General features: G+C 43.0%; 1 protein-coding gene across 4 annotated transcripts in view; it reads left to right on the forward strand.

Moving 5' to 3' along the window:
• Window positions 1–14,424, forward strand: part of AK2 (adenylate kinase 2) — a 39,652-nt gene extending 25,228 nt beyond the window's left edge. For 3 of the 4 annotated variants that reach the window (XM_068268835.1, XM_068268837.1, XM_068268838.1), the window contains exon 6: window positions 4,848–8,327. In XM_068268835.1, the coding sequence (XP_068124936.1) occupies window positions 4,848–5,069 (222 nt within the window). In that variant the 3' untranslated portion in view covers window positions 5,070–8,327. Of the gene's footprint in view, window positions 1–4,847; window positions 8,328–13,820 lie in introns of those variants that run through there. The other variant, XM_068268836.1, reaches the window with a different exon arrangement.
• The last annotated feature ends 3,866 nt before the right edge of the window (window positions 14,425–18,290 follow it).

The raw sequence follows: 18,290 nt of genomic DNA on the forward strand, positions 1-18,290 counted from the left end.
CGGCGAGGCGATCTTTTTCTCTTTTTTTTTTTTTTCCCCCCACTCTTGTTTGAATGATTATTCTGCCTTCGCTTTATCTCCAAATTGAAAAACCCTTATAACATAAAGTTTTGCACTAAGTCAGCATTACATCATGCACAAAAATTAGTGCATTTTTGTAATTTGCATAGAAATTATCGGAACTACTTAATCGTCTGTCTGACTTGTACAGTCACTGCTCATATCTGGTTTAGAGTTAAGACTTTCATATAGCAGGCGTTCAGTGATAGCAGATTTGTGCTTTTTGTTAAAGCCAATGGGTACCGGATTAAAAAAGAAAAGGTCAGATACTCACCTAAGGAGAGGGAAGGCTCGGTCCTAATGAGCCTTCCCTCTCCTCTCCCGGTGCCCTCGGTGCTGCGTTGGCTCCCCCGTTCGCGTCCGCCTTCGGAGGTCTTCGGGAGCACTCGGGCTTCCGAAGACGGGCCGACTCCATACTACGTACGCGCGAGTGCGTCATAGAGGGTGCTCGCGCATGCGTAATATGGAGCGGCCGCGTCATCGGGAGCCTGAGTGCTCCCAAAGGCTTCCGAAAGCTCCCGAAGGCATGTGGAAGTGGCAGTATTTGACCGAACTGGTCGAATACTGCCACGGGGGGATCCTGCGCGGGACCGGGCACCGGGAGAGGAGGGGGAAGGCTTATTAGGACCGAGCCTTCCCTCTCCTTAGGTGAGTATCTGACTTTTTCTTTTTTAATTCGGTAAACATTCACTTTAAGTAAAATAAACCTCTGCTTCTTAGACCTAAATATTATTTTACATATTTAAACATAAAAACAGCAGCATGTATGCTTCTCCCCTTTTAACCCTTTGGTGACCGGCTGCCTGACCATTCCCCCCCCCCCCCCCCCTTAAGGACCAGACCTTCTACATGGGGGGGGAGGGGGGGGCATTTGGGGAGTCTGGCAGCCGGATCCTCAGTATAGCTAGCTGGGCATGGTGTCCCCTGTATTGCCAGCAGCCTTTACTCCCCTCCAAGGCTCCAGCAATTAGCAGCTCTAGCCGCCTCCCCTTTGGTCGGCATCCTCACCTGCACTGCCGTTAGGTTCCGGGTCGCAGCTTGATAACATCATCAAGCTGGAACCCGACACCAAGAGCGGAGGGGAGCGACGATCGCCATGGGGAACATCAGGAAGGTCAGTCTCTGTCCTCTTCTTCCCTTCAGACCGCTGCTGCCAACAGTGACCACTACGATCTGCCAGCAATCAAAGTGATCATGTGATCAGGAGCCAAACGCAATGGCTCCTGATCAATAATCTCCCCTCTCGGGTGCACATGATCGCGTCGGGAGCGGAAATGTCAGGTGGCTTAAATCCTATGCCACATTAGTTAGACAGCCACAAGTGCGGTGTAGGATTTACTACATGCGGTCCCCAAAAGGTTAAAGAGTACCTGAGCACCAGAAAAACAATCATGCCTTCAAAATGGATGTGTGATATAACACTCCTCGGATTCAAAGGCTTTTTCTCCACCACTAAAGGGTATAGATGCTCTTTGGGCAGATCTGTTCCTGGTGGAGTACTTAATTATAGGAACAAGGGTTTATTGTGCAGTCCATTTTCAGATTGTGGAGTGATCAGATAAGGGTTTCTTGATTCTCTATACACACTAGTGTAGAGTGGAAAAAGCTAGGGTCAGAACACACCAGTAATATTCTGAAGTCTTTGAGGTTCCTCTTTGGGACTCCCATATTTACCAGTAACCTTGATTGCAGAATGGCTCTTGTCATTTTGTCCTCACTGCATATTGCTTGCAGTCTTCATGTGTCTTGAAGAGGGCCTGAAAAAATCTTTTTCAAGCTCTTCTACTCCACTGTGTATTTATAGACTTTCCTAGCCTCTTCGTTACATGGCCTTGCCAAGTCTATAAACAGAGGAGAAGCTAGCAGCACTCTGTTATATAAGCAGAAGAGGTCGAAGAGGACAAATCTCCCTACAGACTGCAAGCAAAACACAGTGAAGACTTCCATCAGCCGGACAGTAACCATACGGTAATCAAGGCTACTGATGAAGACGAGTTCTGGAGAAGGACACTGAAAACTTTAGAATGAAACATTACCACTTCCATTGTTTTATTGACTCTAACCTCTATGCTAGGTACACACGATACAATTTTCTGTTAGATTTACCTGCCAGATGGATATATTTTTTTTTTTTTGTTCCTACATGTCCGATCTGAATTTCGATCGATTTTTCCGATTGTTTTCTATAGAAGTGAATGGAAATCGATCGAAATTAAGATCGGACATGTTGGAAAAATCGATCTGGCAGGTAAATCTAACAAAATTGTATCGTGTGTGTACCTAGCATTAGACACAGGAGACCCCTAAACTGAATTAGTGGGTGGGTGCTTATCTGATTAACCAGAGCAGTTGGATCACCCCACAAAACCCTCATATGATTGGGCAACCCACCAAGCATGATTTCCCGAAGAGCCCCTATGCCCACCAGTGAGAGAACTTTTGATTCAATTTCCTGGGATTCACTGCTTCTGCTGTAGAGCTTTAACTTCCATGGCGTTCAATTTCCCCAGGATTTCTGTGCAAAAGGTGATCCAGTTAATTTTTATAAGCTTTTTTTTTCCTGTAACTTGCCAAAATGTGTCAAGCAAGGGTCTAGTATACAGTGCAGGAGAGTATTGACGTGTATGCACGTCAATACTGTTCACAGTATGTTTTGTATTGACGTGTATAACAGTCAATACAGCTAGGGAGGTTAAAGGGGCATTATGGGGAAAATTTTAAAATTTGAAATATGTGCAAACATATACAAATAAGAAGTATGTTTTTTCCAGAGTAAAATGAGCTATAAATTACTTTTCTCCTATGTTGCTGTCACTTACAGTAGCTAGTAGAAATCTGACAGAAGCGACAGGTTTTGGACTAGTCCATGTCTTCAGAGGGGATTCTCAGGAACTTCTTTATTTTCAAAAGCACTAAGGGCCTGTTTCCACTACACGCAGATTCTGCATGCAGAAAACTGACTCCAATGAATGTCTATGGGCCTGTTTCCACTGAACGCAATTTTTCTGATGCAGATTTCCCATAGGCATTCATTGGAGTCAGTTTTCTGCATGCAGAATCTGCGTGTAGTGGAAACAGGCCCTTAGTGATTGGCATTTGTTCTGTCCAACTGCCAAAAAACTGTAGCGAGCAGGAAGCTGGCCAGCATCATTGTTTAAATCATTTTTCTTTATATCTTTATAAAGAATAGAAGCCTTGCTGAGAATCCCCTATGAAGAGATGGGCTAGTCCAAAACTTGTCGCTTCTGTCAGATTTCTACTACCTACTGTAAGTGACAGCAACATAGAAGAAGAGTCATTTATGGCTCATTTTAATCTGGAAAAAACGTACTTGTTGTTTGTCTGTTTGCACATATTTTAAATTTTACAATTTTTCGCCAGTGCTCCTTTAAGCAGGTGTCTTATGTCCTTTTTCAGAACCATGCCCCTCTAGGCTAATTTCACACCAGGACGTTGCGTTAGAGGGGGCGTTAAGGTCGCATAACGTCCCCCTAACTCAACGCCTGGTGGTGCTGGATCTGGACGTCAGAGTGAGCCGCGTTGTGCAGCTCACTCTGGCGTCAGTGATGCCGTGATGTGCACTCTTGTGCGCATGCGGCATCACGTGGTCCCGCCGGCCAATCGCCGCACAGAGCGGCTGCTCCAGGATGTAAACACTGCACGTCACAACGTGCAGTGCATAATAATTAGCCATGTGCCTGGCCGCTCTCCGCTCCTCCCCAACATTACTGAGCATGTGCAAGCAGTCTAACGCGGCTCAACCGCGTCCAAAGTACTGCATGCAGTACGTTGTCTTGTGACGCAGCGTTACAATGTAACGCAACGTCCGCACTGTGAACAGCCTCATTGATTTTTTAATTGCTGTGCGGTGGGCTGCGTTACAGGCTGCTCTAACGTGCGCCTGTAACGTCCCACTGTGAAACCAGCCCTATTGTTGATGTTGGGACTAGCTTTCTGCAGAGCTATTTTACAGCTGCTGAGCATGTAGGCGTAGTGAGCAGTGATTACTCATAATGCAACTGCACCTCCCTTTTTAAAACAAAAAAAAAATTGCCAAATAATAAGCTGCAGTACCCACCGGTAATATGTGCATATAAGCTTACTTACTGTTATAAGATAAGCTTAAGGAGGTATCAGCTAAAATATGAAAAATGAGCTTTACTCGCCTGGAGCTTTCTCCGGCCCCTAGCAGCCGCCGGTCTCTGTACTCTGTGCGGAAGCCGACCCCGACATCGTCCACACTGCGCCTATGCAAACCGGCGCTATCGATCAAGCCCACGTTGTACGCGGCTTACTGCATAGGCGCAGTAAGCCGCGTACAATGTGGACTTGATTAACAGCGGTGGTTCGCGCAGGCGCAGTACGGACGACCTCGGGGTCAGCTTCCGCACTGAGTACAGAGACCTGGACGGCGGCGCGAAGCGGTCGGCGTGGGACAGTCGGTTGCAAGGGCTGGAGAAAGCCCCAGGTGAGTAAAGCTAATTTTTCATATTTTAGCTGATAACTCCTTTATTGCTGTTTTTGTCTTTTTTTTTTTTTGTTTTGTTTTGTGTCAATTTTAAAGTGTGCTACTGAATTGCATTGGATTTGTGTAGTTTGGGCATTTTTTTCCCCTTCAATTTATATAGCTTTTTTTAATTATTAAACAAAGTACTTTGTTTTATTTAAGCATCTGTCAGAGTACTCCTATTTGCCTGTTTGTAGAAGCCTTTTTATTCATTCTTAAACTCCACTAACATCTGCGCTAGGACTCCTCATTAATACATACTCTTCTACCCGCTACTCAGGTGAGTGGTGAACCTTTGATTAGACGTTCTGATGACAATGAAGCTACTCTGAAGTCCCGACTGGAGGCCTACCACACTATGACTGCTCCCCTGGTGGAATATTACCAGCGCCGCGGAATCCACACAGCAGTAGATGCTTCACAATCTCCAGACGTGGTGTTCGCTAGCATCCTGGCAGCTTTCTCCAAAGCTCACAGTAAAGACCTTGTTATGTTTTTGTGATTCTTGTGGGTGAATTTATGGGGGACCTGTAATAGTATGGCTTTCATCAAGTTGTCAATTGCATTTGGAGGATTATTCTTCTCCATGTTAAAGGAGAACTCCATGAAATTACACTGGACCGAACTAATTTATTTAATACCTTTTTTTTTTTTTTTTTTTTTTTTTTTTTTTTTTTTTAAATGTTTTAGTCCTGCAAAAGGTTTAATATTCTGCATCTTCTCTCTTAACCAGCTGTTCAACTTTTTTTTTTTTGTTACTTGAATGAGTTACAAGCATAACTAGATAAACAGACTGCCTGAATAGCAGCTCTGAACACACATACACACGTACACACGTTTTAGACCCTTAGAGGCCTTTCATCTTTGCCCTGGCTTTTGTGTGCATGCGATTCTTCGCATGTACGATTCTGCATTTGCAATTATATGTATTTTTTTCTATATCAACTTGCATGCATGTTTGTATTATTATTTTTTATTTGTTTAATGCGTTTGTATAAGACAATTTGCATTGATGTTTATTTTCCCTCTTTGATTACCAAAAATATTTATTTACATGAATATCTATCTGCAAAATTGCATGCAAATGCTCGTGCAGATTTTAATGCTAATTTTTTGCATTCCCATTAACTTTCTTTGAAACATGAATCAGAAATAAAAAAGACCTACTGTCTGAATTTAACTTTTTAACAGGCTTTATTGAGACATTTTGGTCAGTTGACAATAAAAAATCACAATCAAAAATGATATCGTACTTACATGGTGTGCAAGGGTTTAACAGCAGGGTGACCTACAATAAATGTTGCAGAGGAAAATATTACACGTTTTCCTAATAATACAATTTAAAGGGAATCTGAAGTGAAAATAAACTTATGCGACAATGAATTGTATGTGTAGAACAGCTAAGAAACAGAACATTAGTAGCACAGAACAGAGTCTGATATTATATCCAGTACAGGAAGGGTTAAAGAGAACCTGAGACAAGAAGTGTCTCCGGTTCTACATTTACCTTTGGGCCCCTTGAGGACACTCGTCCCTCGCCTTCTCCCCAGGTTGCTCCGGTCACCCGCAATACTGCCAGGAAGCCTGGCCTAGCCGCGATTCATCACACATGCCCGGCCAGGCACGCTCCCTGCCACGACTTGGCCAGGCTTTCGGGCAGTATTGCAGGTGACGGGAGCCACCTGGGGAGATGGCGAGGGACGAGCGGCCTCAAGGGGGCTTAGGGTAGGTATGGTACCTGAGACGCTTCTCCTCTCGGGTATACATTAAGACATTTTACTTGTCTATGCAAAAGAGCTTCTCTGATCTCTCCATCTAAGTTGGTTAGTGACGGTCCTATTTTCTGAAGCACTTGAGGGCCCATTCACACTTGAAAGGGCAAAACGCCAGTGATTTTTGCCGGCGTTTTGCGGGAATGATTTTTTTTTCTGCAAATTCACGCGGAAAAATCACTGGAAAGTGCAGCGATTTCTCCGTGATAGCGTTTACCGCTCTATAGCACTGAAACGTAATCACGGGGAAATCGTCTGAAAATGGTGCAGGCTACACGTTTGTGATTTGCATTTTTGGGAGATTTGCGGTGATTAGCACAAATCGCCCAAGTAAGAAAGGGTCCATAGAGTTTTTTTATTACACTAGCGCTTTCAAAAGCCGAAATCGCCGGCAAAATGCTCAAGTGTGAATGGGCCCTTATACATTAGAGAAACCGTGACACACAGCTTCAAATAAGATTTTACTGCAAGGGAGTTCAAAGGGTCATTAGCTCTGCTCTGTTTCATAGTTTAAAAGACAGTGTGGTTTGTAATTGCAATGCAATGTTGTTAAAAAAAACAAAACAAAAAAAACGATGTAACTGAAAATATAAATGAGACTCTTTTCTTTGCTACTAATGTAATTATCCGTACTACACATACAATTCATTAGATCATAAGTTGTTTGTTTTGGGGTTTTTTATTGCTTCTGTGTCACTTTTATTGGCCTATTACAGGAATAGAGGAGAATATCTAGAGCAAAAAACATAATGGCCTCGATTCATAAAAAGCAGTGCTAATTCATAAAGATTTTCCCAGCTGTCGTTGAAGGTCGGTAAATTACCGCAGCCCATTGAGCGGTAGAGTAGAGCAATGTGGCATATCTCTTTTGCACTGCACAGATGACTCACACAGACGGCTCTCTGCACAGATGACTTTGACTTGCACAGACTTTCCCTGCCTGCACAGATACAAGACAAATAACATTTATATCACGCTTTTCTCCTGGCGGACTCAAAGCGCCAGAGCTGCAGCCACTAGGACGTGCTCTATAGGCAGTAGCAGTGTTAGGGAGACTTGCCTAAGGTCTCCTACTGAATAGGTGCTGGCTTACTGAACAGGCAGAGGTGAGATTCGAACCCTGGTCTCCTGTGTCAGAGGCAGAGCCCTTAACCATTACACCATCCAGCCACTGCTGACTCACAGATGACTCGCACAGACTTTCCCTGCCTACACAGACGACTCACACAGACTTTCCCTGCCTGCACAGATGACTAGCACAAATGACTCACACAGATGGCTCTCTGCACAGATGACTCACACAGACTTTCCCTGCCTGCACAGATGACTGGCGCAGATGACTCACACAGACTTTCCTTGCCTGCACAGATGACTCGCACAGATGACTCACGCAGAGGCTCTCTGCACAGATGACAGACTTCTGCTTACTGCACTTTGCATTAACACCTCACCAGAGGTGTCGGTAACTATTGACAGGCTTACCGCTTGTTGAAGGCTTTATGAATTGACATTTGCTGACAATTTATTGCCATGTGTTGGAAAGAATTACAGCCAAGTCGGTAATTTTATCTCCCTGGTCAGTAATTGTAGCTTTTCATGCGGTAACAGCCTTTATGAATTGACACATTGCTAAGTGGTCAGTATAGTCTGCTGTTTTCAGCATTACCACATGCAGTAATGCTTTATGAATTGAGGCCATTGTTGTAAACCTTATAGGCAACATTGCAAAGCAGTGTTGGTAATAGCAATTAGAGGGAACAGACTGTGATGGGCCTGATATTATAAAGAATAAAGTTAGCGCACCTTCCTTCCATCCACCCCACACTGTGTTGGGACTGCACCTACCACTTTTTTTTTTTTATAAGGGAGGATATCGTCTACTCTGAGCCAAAAGCTAGGTACATACCAGTACTCCTGAATGTGCAATTATCATTTATTGGCGAGGGAATGTTGATGTTTTTTTAATAAACTTTTTAATCAGTGCTGAATGGATTTTTTTTTTCTTATGATTTTTAAAATTGGTGTTTCATCACGCTTTACAGGTGATGTCTGAAATATTAGAATATTGTGCAAAAGTTCATTAATTTCAGTAGTTTACTTATATATGAAATAGACTAATTCCCTGCAAAGCGAGATATTTCAAGCCTTTATTTGTTATAATTTTTATGATTTATAGCTTACAGCTTATGCCCCAAAATTAAAACTTCAGAAAATGTGATTGTTGTGAAAAGGTTCAATATTCTAGGCTCAAAGTGTCAGACTCTAATCAGCTAATTAATCAAAACACACCTGCAAAGGGTCCCTGAGCCTTTAAATGGTCTCTTAAGGTGGCCATACATCTAGCAATTTTGCTGTACGATCGACTATTCGATTCGATCATTTGAGAGAATCGAGTGTGTCCCAGAATTCCCAATCGGTGAAAAGTGGCTGATATTGTGTTGAATTGACCAGCTTAGTCGATCGAGCAGGATGCAAGATATCGGGCGATCGCATCCATACTAAAGTCAATCGCTTTGTCGGTTGAATCAGAATCGTTAGATGTATGGCTACCTTTAGTCTGGTTCAGTAGGAATCACAATCATGGGAAAGACTGCTGACCTGACAGTTGTGCAGAAAACCATCACTGACACTCTCATAAGGAGGGAGAGCCTCAAAAGGTAATTGCAAAAGAAGTTGGATGTTCCCAAAGGGCTGTATCAAAGCACATTAATAGGATGTTCTGTGGAAGGGATAAGTGTGGAAAAAAAAATGTGCACAAGCTGCAGGGATGACCACAGCCTGGAGAGGATTGTCGGGAAAAGGCCATTTTGTACTGTATTGTGGACTGAGGCTGGAGTTAGTGCATAAAGAGCCACCACACACAGACAGATCCTGGACATGGGTGTTAAATGTCGTATTCCTCTTGTGAAGCCCACAACAAACTACGTCAGAAGTGTCTTACCTGGGCTAAAGGAAAAAAAAAACTGATCTGTTTCTCAGTGGTCCAAAGTTTCATTTGGATATCAAGGACCAAGAGTCTGGAGAAGAATGGAGAGGTACACAATCTAAGATGCTTGAAGTCCAGTGTGAAGTTTCCACAGTGTGTTTTGGACCACTGTGCTTCATTAAGTCCAGAGTCAATGCAGCCGTCTACCAGGAGATTTGGGGGCACTTCATGCTTCCTTCCACAGATGAGCTTTATGGATATGCTGACTTCATTTTTCAGCAGGACTTGGCACCTGCCCACACTGCCATAAGTACTAAATGACCATGGGCTTTCTGTGCTTGATTGGCCAGCAAACTTGCCTGACCTGAACCCCATAGAGAACCCCATAGAGAATACAGTGGCTTGCAAAAGTATTCAGCCCCCTTGAAGTTTTCCACATTTTGTCACATTACTGCCACAGACATGAATCAATTTTATTGGTCTTCCACGTGAAAGACCAATACAAAGTGGTGTACACATGAGAAGTGGAACGAAAATCATACATGATTCCAAACATTTTTTTACAAATCAATAGCTGCAAAGTTGGGTGTGCGTAATTATTCAGCCCCCTGAGTCAATACTTTGTAGAACCACCTTTTGCTGCAATTACAGCTGCCAGTCTTTTATGGTATGTCTCTACCAGCTTTGCACAGCTAGAGACTGAAATCCTTGCCCATTCTTCTTTGCAAAACAGCTCCAGCTCAGTCAGATTAGATGGACAGCGTTTGTGAACAGCAGTTTTCAAATCTTTCCACAGATTCTCGATTGGATTTAGATCTGGACTTTGACTGGGCCATTCTAACACATGGATAGGTTTTGTTTTAAACCATTCCATTGTTGCCCTGGCTTTGTTTAGGGTCGTTGTCCTGCAGGAAGGTGAACCTCCGCCCCAGTCTCAAGTCTTTTTTGCAGACTCCAAGAGGTTTTCTTCGAAGATTGCCCTGTATTTGGATCCATCCATCTTCCCATCAACTTTGAACAGCTTCCCTGTCCCTGCTGAAGAGAAACAACCCCAGAGCATGATGCTGCCACCACCATATTTGACAGTGGGGATGGTGTGTTCAGAGTGATGTGCAGTGTTAGCTTTCCGCCATACATAGCGTTTTGCATTTTGGCCAAAAAGTTCTATTTTGGTCTCATCTGACCAGAGCACCTTCTTCCACATGGTTGCTGTGTCCCCCACATGGCTTGTGGCAAACTGCAAGCGGTACTTCTTATGCTTTCTGTTAACAATGCCTTTCTTCTTGCCACTCTTCCATAAAGACCAACTTTGTACAGTGCATGACTAATAGTTGTCCTATGGACAGAGTCTCCCACCTGAGCTGTAGATCTCTGCAGCTCGTCCAGAGTCACCATGGGCCTCTTGACTGCATTTCTGATCAGCGCTCTCCTTGTTCGGCCTGTGAGTTTAGGTGGATGGCCTTGTCTTGGTAGGTTTACAGTTGTGCCATACTCCTTCCATTTCTGAATGATCGCTTGAACAGTGCCCCGTGGGATGTTCAAGGCTTTGGAAATCTTTTTGTAGCCTAAGCCTGCTTTAAATTTCTTAATAACTTGATCCCTGACCTGTCTTGTGTGTTCTTTGGACTTCACGGTGTTGTTGCTCCCAATATTCTCTTAGACAACCTCTGAGGCGGTCACAGAGCAGCTGTATTTGTACTGACATTAGATTACACACAGGTGCACTCTATTTAGTCATTAGCACTCATCAGGCAATGTCTATAGGCAACTGACTGCACTCAGACCAAAGGGGGCTGAATAATTATGCACACACCACTTTGCAGTTATTTATTTGTAAAAAAATGTTTGGAATCATGTATGATTTTCGTTCCACTTCTCACATGTACAACACTGTGTATTGTCTTTCATGTGGAATTCCAATAAAATTGATTCATGTTTGTGGCAGTAATATGACAAAATGTGGAAAACTTCAAGGGGGCCGAATACTTTTGCAACCCACTGTATATGCGGCACTGGCAAAATGAGAACAAATAAAGCCTTGAAATATCTTGCTTTGCATGTAATGAGTCTTTTTATATATTAGTTTCACCTTTTTAAGTTGAATTACTGAAATAAATGAACTTTTGTACAATATTCTAATTTTTCGAACTTCACCTCCAATGGTGCCCATACAATAAAAACGTTTGATTTTCCCGTTTATTCGATCTAAATGATTGAATCGAATGAAAGTTGAAAATATTTTTTTTTCGATCAAGAAATTAACGATTATCCCGTTTTTTCGAGAAAACTCTGATCGGACATGCTGGAAAAATCTTTATATTTGATCTAACGGGATAATCGAACTAAATTATCTAATCGAATTGTACCATGTATGGCCACCATAAGTCTGACTATTTTTCCAGGGCTGTGGAGTCGGAGTCGTGGAGTCGGGCAATTTTGGGTGCCTGGAGTCGGGAAAAAATGCACCGACTCCGACTCCTAATGAATTTGTAACTGTAATTAAAATAGAAAATATGATAAAATGTTCTATTTCTCAGATAATAGTCATTAAAAATAATGTATATATACAGTAATAGCTGTGCTTAGTCCACAAAAATGAAATAAACCAATCAAAATTAGTTACTTGTGCTGCTTTAATAAAGCAGTCCCCGTATTTTTAAGGTCAGATATACATATCTGATTGTGACTGTACATATGATGTGTACACAGGAATCTCTTATATATACTAAATAACATCTATGCTGTAAGAATAAAGCCTGATGTGTAGCTGTGTCTCTGATAGAGATGGTCAATGAGATGGAAATAATTCTGCATTGATGCTGATTTATGCAAATGTATGCACTCCCTTTGCTGATGAAATAAAATATTTTGATATGTTATTAAAATTTGGTTTGGTGACTACAAATTAAAGGGTAACGGAGACGGATGAAAAGTAAAGTTTTATACATACCTGGGGCTTCCTCCAGCCCCCTTCAGGCTAATCAGTCCCTCACTGTCCTCCACCACCCGGATCTTCTGCTATGAGTCCTGGTAATTCAGCCAGTCAGCGCTGTCCGGCCGCATGCCGCTCCCACAGCCAGGAACATTCTGCACCTGCGCAATAGTGCTGCACAGGTGTAGTATGCTCCTGGCGGCGGAGTGTGTGCATGCGCACTACGCCTGACTGGCTCAAGTACCTGGACTCATAGCAGAAGATCCAGGTGGTGGAGGAGGACAACGAGGGACTGATTATCCTGAAGGCGGCTGGAGCCTTGGAGGAAGCCCCAGGTATGTATAAAACTTTAATTTCATCTGTCTCAGGTTTACTTTGTTATACAGTAGTACTATACTCTACATATGCACTCTCCACAGAGCTGCAGGGGATCCACTGAGAATGCTGTGCACATTGAACACAGAGGTGTTGTCTGTTTACAATCTCCTCATTCCCCTGCAGAGTACCTGCACATCATTCTTACATGTACCCACACTTACATTGCCTAGGGCCTGATAGATGTTCTTTGTTCCGGTTTGTACCTTTTACAAGTACTCTTACCAAGGACTAGTTTTAGTCTAAAGGGAATAAATATAGTAGTCTACATATCCTTCTCACTTCAGTTGTCTTGTAAAATTCCTAAGCGTTGGCAGTTAAGAGACGAATTTCATGTTACATACTTTTAATCAACAAAATTGTAATATGCAAATTAGAGGAGTCGGAGTCGTGGAGTCGGAGTCGGAGTCGGTGGAATCCTAAACTGAGGAGTCGGAGTCGGTGGATTTTTGGACCGACTCCACAGCCCTGTATTTTTCATCAAAGGTGTCCAACTGTAACTCATTGTAGGGACAATGGCATGTAGGTGAACACATGTGGTTTTTTTTTTTTTTTTTTTAATTTTAAGTATTTTAGAAACCATTTTGTTTATGGAAAAGCTTTTTAACCATGCATGGAATAGCTCTGCCCTGCCCTTTAGCGCATGTCAAGTGAATCACTTTGCTGGCTCATGATGGTGTGCTTCTGGAAGCCCGCTGCGCGCATGCATACCTACAAATGCCCAGCTTCCTCTTGGCACTTCTCCCAATTGTCTAACGCTGCGGTTGCTGAGTAACTATACAGCGGGATAAGACTCTGCTCCTTATTCAGTCATAGGGAAGGGGGCGTGGAACAGCAGATTGACTTGTTGAAACCTTTAGAAAATGTACTTATTACTTAAAGGTGCAGCATCACTTTTAGAGTCTTAAAAACTATTTTAAAATGTGAATTGTTATAATTAATATGTTACTGTTAGTGAATGTATTCTGGAGTTCTCCTTTATATATAATCCCATGATGGAACCTTATCTTTCAAGTGATGTAATTAGTGTGCCCAATTCTATATTGATTTCTGTTTTGCAGCTGCGAGCAATACTTGCTGCAGGCCTTCAATAAAAACCCTGACATACTGAATATTTATAGATCTTCTTAATTGTAGAATATTTTTGTTTCACTTTGTGTGTTCATCTGTTTGTGCTTGTTTTTTTGTGTGTTTTATTTTTTTTCAATGTAATTTTAAATTCCATATTTTTTTTTTCATTTATTCCAGTGCATTGATTCCCAGTCATCCCAGAAGTGTGTATGTGTGTTGTCAGCAGGCCCCACACCCTGTGCGCGAGAGTAGGGCACTGTACAACTGATGATTGAGTGCGCTTGCCGACTCCGCCACTGTTGTCTTCCTGCTGACTGGTGCTCCTCCATTCTGATAATACCCCACCATTACATTCATCATCCTACCAGTCTTACTGCTCCTTCTTCTGTAAGGGCTGCAGCATTTTAAACCTCATTGTTGAGGTAAGAGTGACTGAATCCGTGCACATAAACGTCTGCTATCTCATTCAGGTCTGGTTGCAAAATAAGATGCAGAGACTCAGTGGAATTGGATATTGGAAACTACCTTTGCTGAACCAGTTACAAGAACATCTCAGGTGTGGCTGATGTATTCTCTCATGAGGTATCGGCTCTATTGTGAAATAAAGATCTTAAAAATGTAATTAATGGCAAACTCACAGAATTGTTAAGCCTTGGGTTATGACTTGGCTCATGACTACATTTTTCACTACCAATCGTTTGTCTCCTTAACTTCAAGATTAACATTCAGTGCCTTATGTAATTACCAAAGCAATTAAAGTGTGCAGGTGTATTAAAAAAAACCAGTGACTGAGTGCTTATTTACTTTTTAACCGTCGGATTCATCCAAACTAGTTTTTGGATATACCGTATTTTTTGGACTAGAAGACGCACTTTTTCTCCCCCTAAAGTGGAGAGAAAATGTCAGTGCGTCTTATAGTCCGAATACTAACTAGAGCAGTGATGCTGAGCTGAATTCTGACCAGGCGCACTGTATCCTGAAGTAGCCCGAGTATCTTGAAACCCTCATCCAGCGAATTAGTGCTGATTTTGCTTGAGTGAAGGTATTTTAACAGCCGCTGTGTATAGCATGACACAGCGGTACAGCAGTTCGGGCAAGCTACCCACTCACATCGTTTCTGTGAGTCCGTTGAAAAGTCCAGTGGAGTTCGGAGGAGTATGCCTGCCAGATGCCAGAGATCCCGGAGAGATTCTCTGCAAGCCATGTGCTGCGTGATAACAATTGATACTTTAAGCTGCCGGGCTGCGAGACGAGCAGGGGAGTGGTGAGGAAAGTTGCTCTGAAAGCCTGTGTCCGGAGGTCTGCAAGCCATGTGCTGCTTGACCACATGTGAGGCGTTGAGCCCATCGGGCTGCGAGATGAGCAGGAGAATGGAGAGGAGACCTTGAGAGGCCGGGAGCTGGAGAGTCCGTAGCTGTTTACCGTCTTGTCAGCTTCTATGAGTGATCTGGTCTACGGTATAGTCAGCTGTTCTGTATCAGGTCTGTACTGTCCCTGCAATTGCTCTGTGTTAACCCCTGCATTAACCTCTGCTCTGATCTTTCAATTGAGTATCCGTGCGCTCAGTGTGTTTACTGTTCACTGTTACCTCCATGATTCATACAGCTCACACAGCTTGTCAGCTAATTCTGAGCAGATTCCTGTCGACCCCTCTTCTTTCATGCCAATCTTGCTGAGGTTTGTGCTAACTTTGTCTTATGACTTATACTAAAATGTGTGTTGTGTGCTGGGACCATTTTGACTATTTCTATCTGCTGATGCATTTATGGAGGCAGGCTATTGGACTTTAAGTGAATGGGAAGATTGCATAGCCTACTGCATAGTCCAGGAATTGGATATTCTATTTGATTTTCCTGTGCGGCAACAGATCAATTGTGAGTGTTAAGGTGGCCACTAATGATCCAATCTTTTTCATCCAATCTTACCATTTCTATGTAATATAAGGGACTGCCTATAGTATCCATTAGATATATTCACTCAGTTTACTCTTCTACTACATAGATTTGGTAAGATTGGACGAAAAAGATTGGATCATTAGTGGCCACCTTTACTCTAACTACACATATTCTGTTCCTTCTAAACTCTTATTATATTGTTGATCATTCCCAGGGGGACAGAGGACACGGGGACAAACAAGGACACAGGGTTACAGAAGACTTAGGAGGACACAGGAGAACACAGGACACAAAAAGTGCAAGGAAGACACACTGGGGACATACTAATTGGGGGGAAAAAGTCCATAAGACACCCCTGCACCATGGATGCACCAGGTTTAGTATATATTTTTTCCCTAGTTTTTGTCCTCTAACCTTAGGTGCGTCTTATGGTCAGGAGCGTCTTATAGTCTGAAAAATATGGTACATGTTGTTCTGTGAATGGTGATAGTGTAGATATTTATGGTACTGGTGCTGCACTGTATGTGGTACCCAGTATATAACACTATACAGGGGATTGACTGGTTGGATTGGTCAACTCTCCCTGTTTATCAGAGCGGTATGGAAGAATAGGTCGCGCTGTGCCCATAAAACACACCTCTTTCTCCTGTCTGGCCCGCCCTTGTATCCTATTTACCTCCTTCTCTGCCTCTCAGATCTTGCACAAGTGCACCTGCGCCGCTTCACTACAGTCCTCAGCAGCGAGATCTGAGAGGCGATAATAGGATAGGCCGCATCACCCGGCATTAATGACACCCGGTGTATAAGACGACCCCTGACTTTTCAGATGATTTTCAAGGGTTAAAAAGTAGTCTTATACACCAGAATATACAGTACATGGTAAAGTGTTAATAAGATTGTCATTAACATTTAACAGCTCATAAATAACTGGCCATAACACTGCTATGTAGTTCTTTCTATAAAAAAAATTAAAGTGTATTTACTTTCACTGTATGTTTGACATGAACGGCTAGTAGAACACCTTAGGCAGGAAGAGGAATACTGCATAGTGGGAGTCCATGAAAGAAAATGACAAGTACAGAGATCCGATACCAGGTATTCCAATTCTATTTATTATTTGGTGTACCTACTGTATTGTTAACAACTTAGTAAATGACATGTTAGGATTATAGTTGAGGAAATCAATCCCAATACTGTATGTTTGTAGGCCTTAGTGGTCAGAAAATTGCTATGGTAAACTGAATACACTTAAATAATATCATGATTTCTGTTTTCATGAAATCAAAACAATAAATAATCTTGAACAAGCAGGAGACTTAATAAAATGAGAGCTGCAAAACTGATAAGAGTTGGCAGGGAAGGAGCCAAAGAATCGTGTATAACCTAGGCTGGTTAAACTAAACTTGATCTAGCATTAGGGGCTACATAAGAATCCGTAGGACACAGTTATGCCTAGTATACACCATACAATTTCCCGTCAGATCAGCAGGTCGAATCGATAGTGTCCGACAGGTCAGATCTGAATTCTGATCATTTTTTCTGATCGACTTACCGATCACTTCTGTTCAAAAATGATCGGACATCAGATAAGACCTGTCGGAAATTCAACCCATTGATCTGACGGGAAACTGCATGGTGTGTACCAGGCATTAGTGAGGCCAGCCATGTTCTATATCACAGTAGTATATTCGTGCTTATTTGATTGGAGTTAAATCCTTTAATCGCACTCACAGGTTATTTGATTCTGCATACACACTTCATATTAAAGTTCTGTATAATTTTGGACGGCAGGCTAAGAAGATCACAGCTAAGCAATGTGTTCAGTTCTATGGAGGGGAGAGCACAAGCAGGAGGTGCAGACAACAATAGAATAGTCCCATTGATCACAATAGTATAGTCACATTGATCATTAGTGATCCAGCAAGATTTCACTTCCATGCTAGGCACACACGTTACAATTTTCGGACAGATTTACTGTCAGATCTATTATTTCCAACAAGTCCGATCTGATTTCTCATCTATTTTTTTTTTTTAACGATTTTTCATAGAAGTGAACGGAAAATTGATCAGAAATCATATCGGACATGTTGGAAATAATCGATCTGACAGTAAGGCCCGGTTCACACTTGCGTTATTTTGCGGACCACAAAGTCCGCAAACGAACGGACGATTAAGGGTCCATTGTTAATCAATGGACTCGTGCGCACTCATCCGTTCCTCCGGATGCGGTCTGTGGTCCGGCCTACAGTCCGGAATTTTCCAACCTGCTCCAATTTTCCGGACGGCTCCTCTGTCCACTGCCGCCGGACCAGATCCGGACAAGAAATCCAGCACAACATTAACTGAGGAGAAACGGAAGTGCACAACACACTTCTGGATGTAAGCTGGACGTCCTACCCCACTTCCTGTGGGGTTCTCTATGGTACAGGCGGCCATGTGGATGTATCCAGCATCGGACAGCTCCCAGCCTCTCCACAGCCACCCCAGAACACAGCGGAGGACAGGGAAGGACCCGATCATCCAGACGCAGGGCCCCGCGGGACGAGGAGGATGATGTCCGCACAGCAGGCTCTCCCCAAGAAAGACTCCAGCGCTTTTCCAGACCTTCCAGGCCCCTCTTTGAAAATGGAAACGGATCCAGGACGCATGAAGAACGGAAGAAGATCCGGATGAATTCTGAACGTGACCTGACCGGATCCTGATGGCCTCCTGATGGCGAACGGACTGGACCGGAACGGACCCGTGCCATCGG

This window comes from Hyperolius riggenbachi, chromosome 2, assembly GCF_040937935.1.
Source record: "Hyperolius riggenbachi isolate aHypRig1 chromosome 2, aHypRig1.pri, whole genome shotgun sequence".
Lineage (NCBI taxonomy): Eukaryota > Metazoa > Chordata > Amphibia > Anura > Hyperoliidae > Hyperolius > Hyperolius riggenbachi.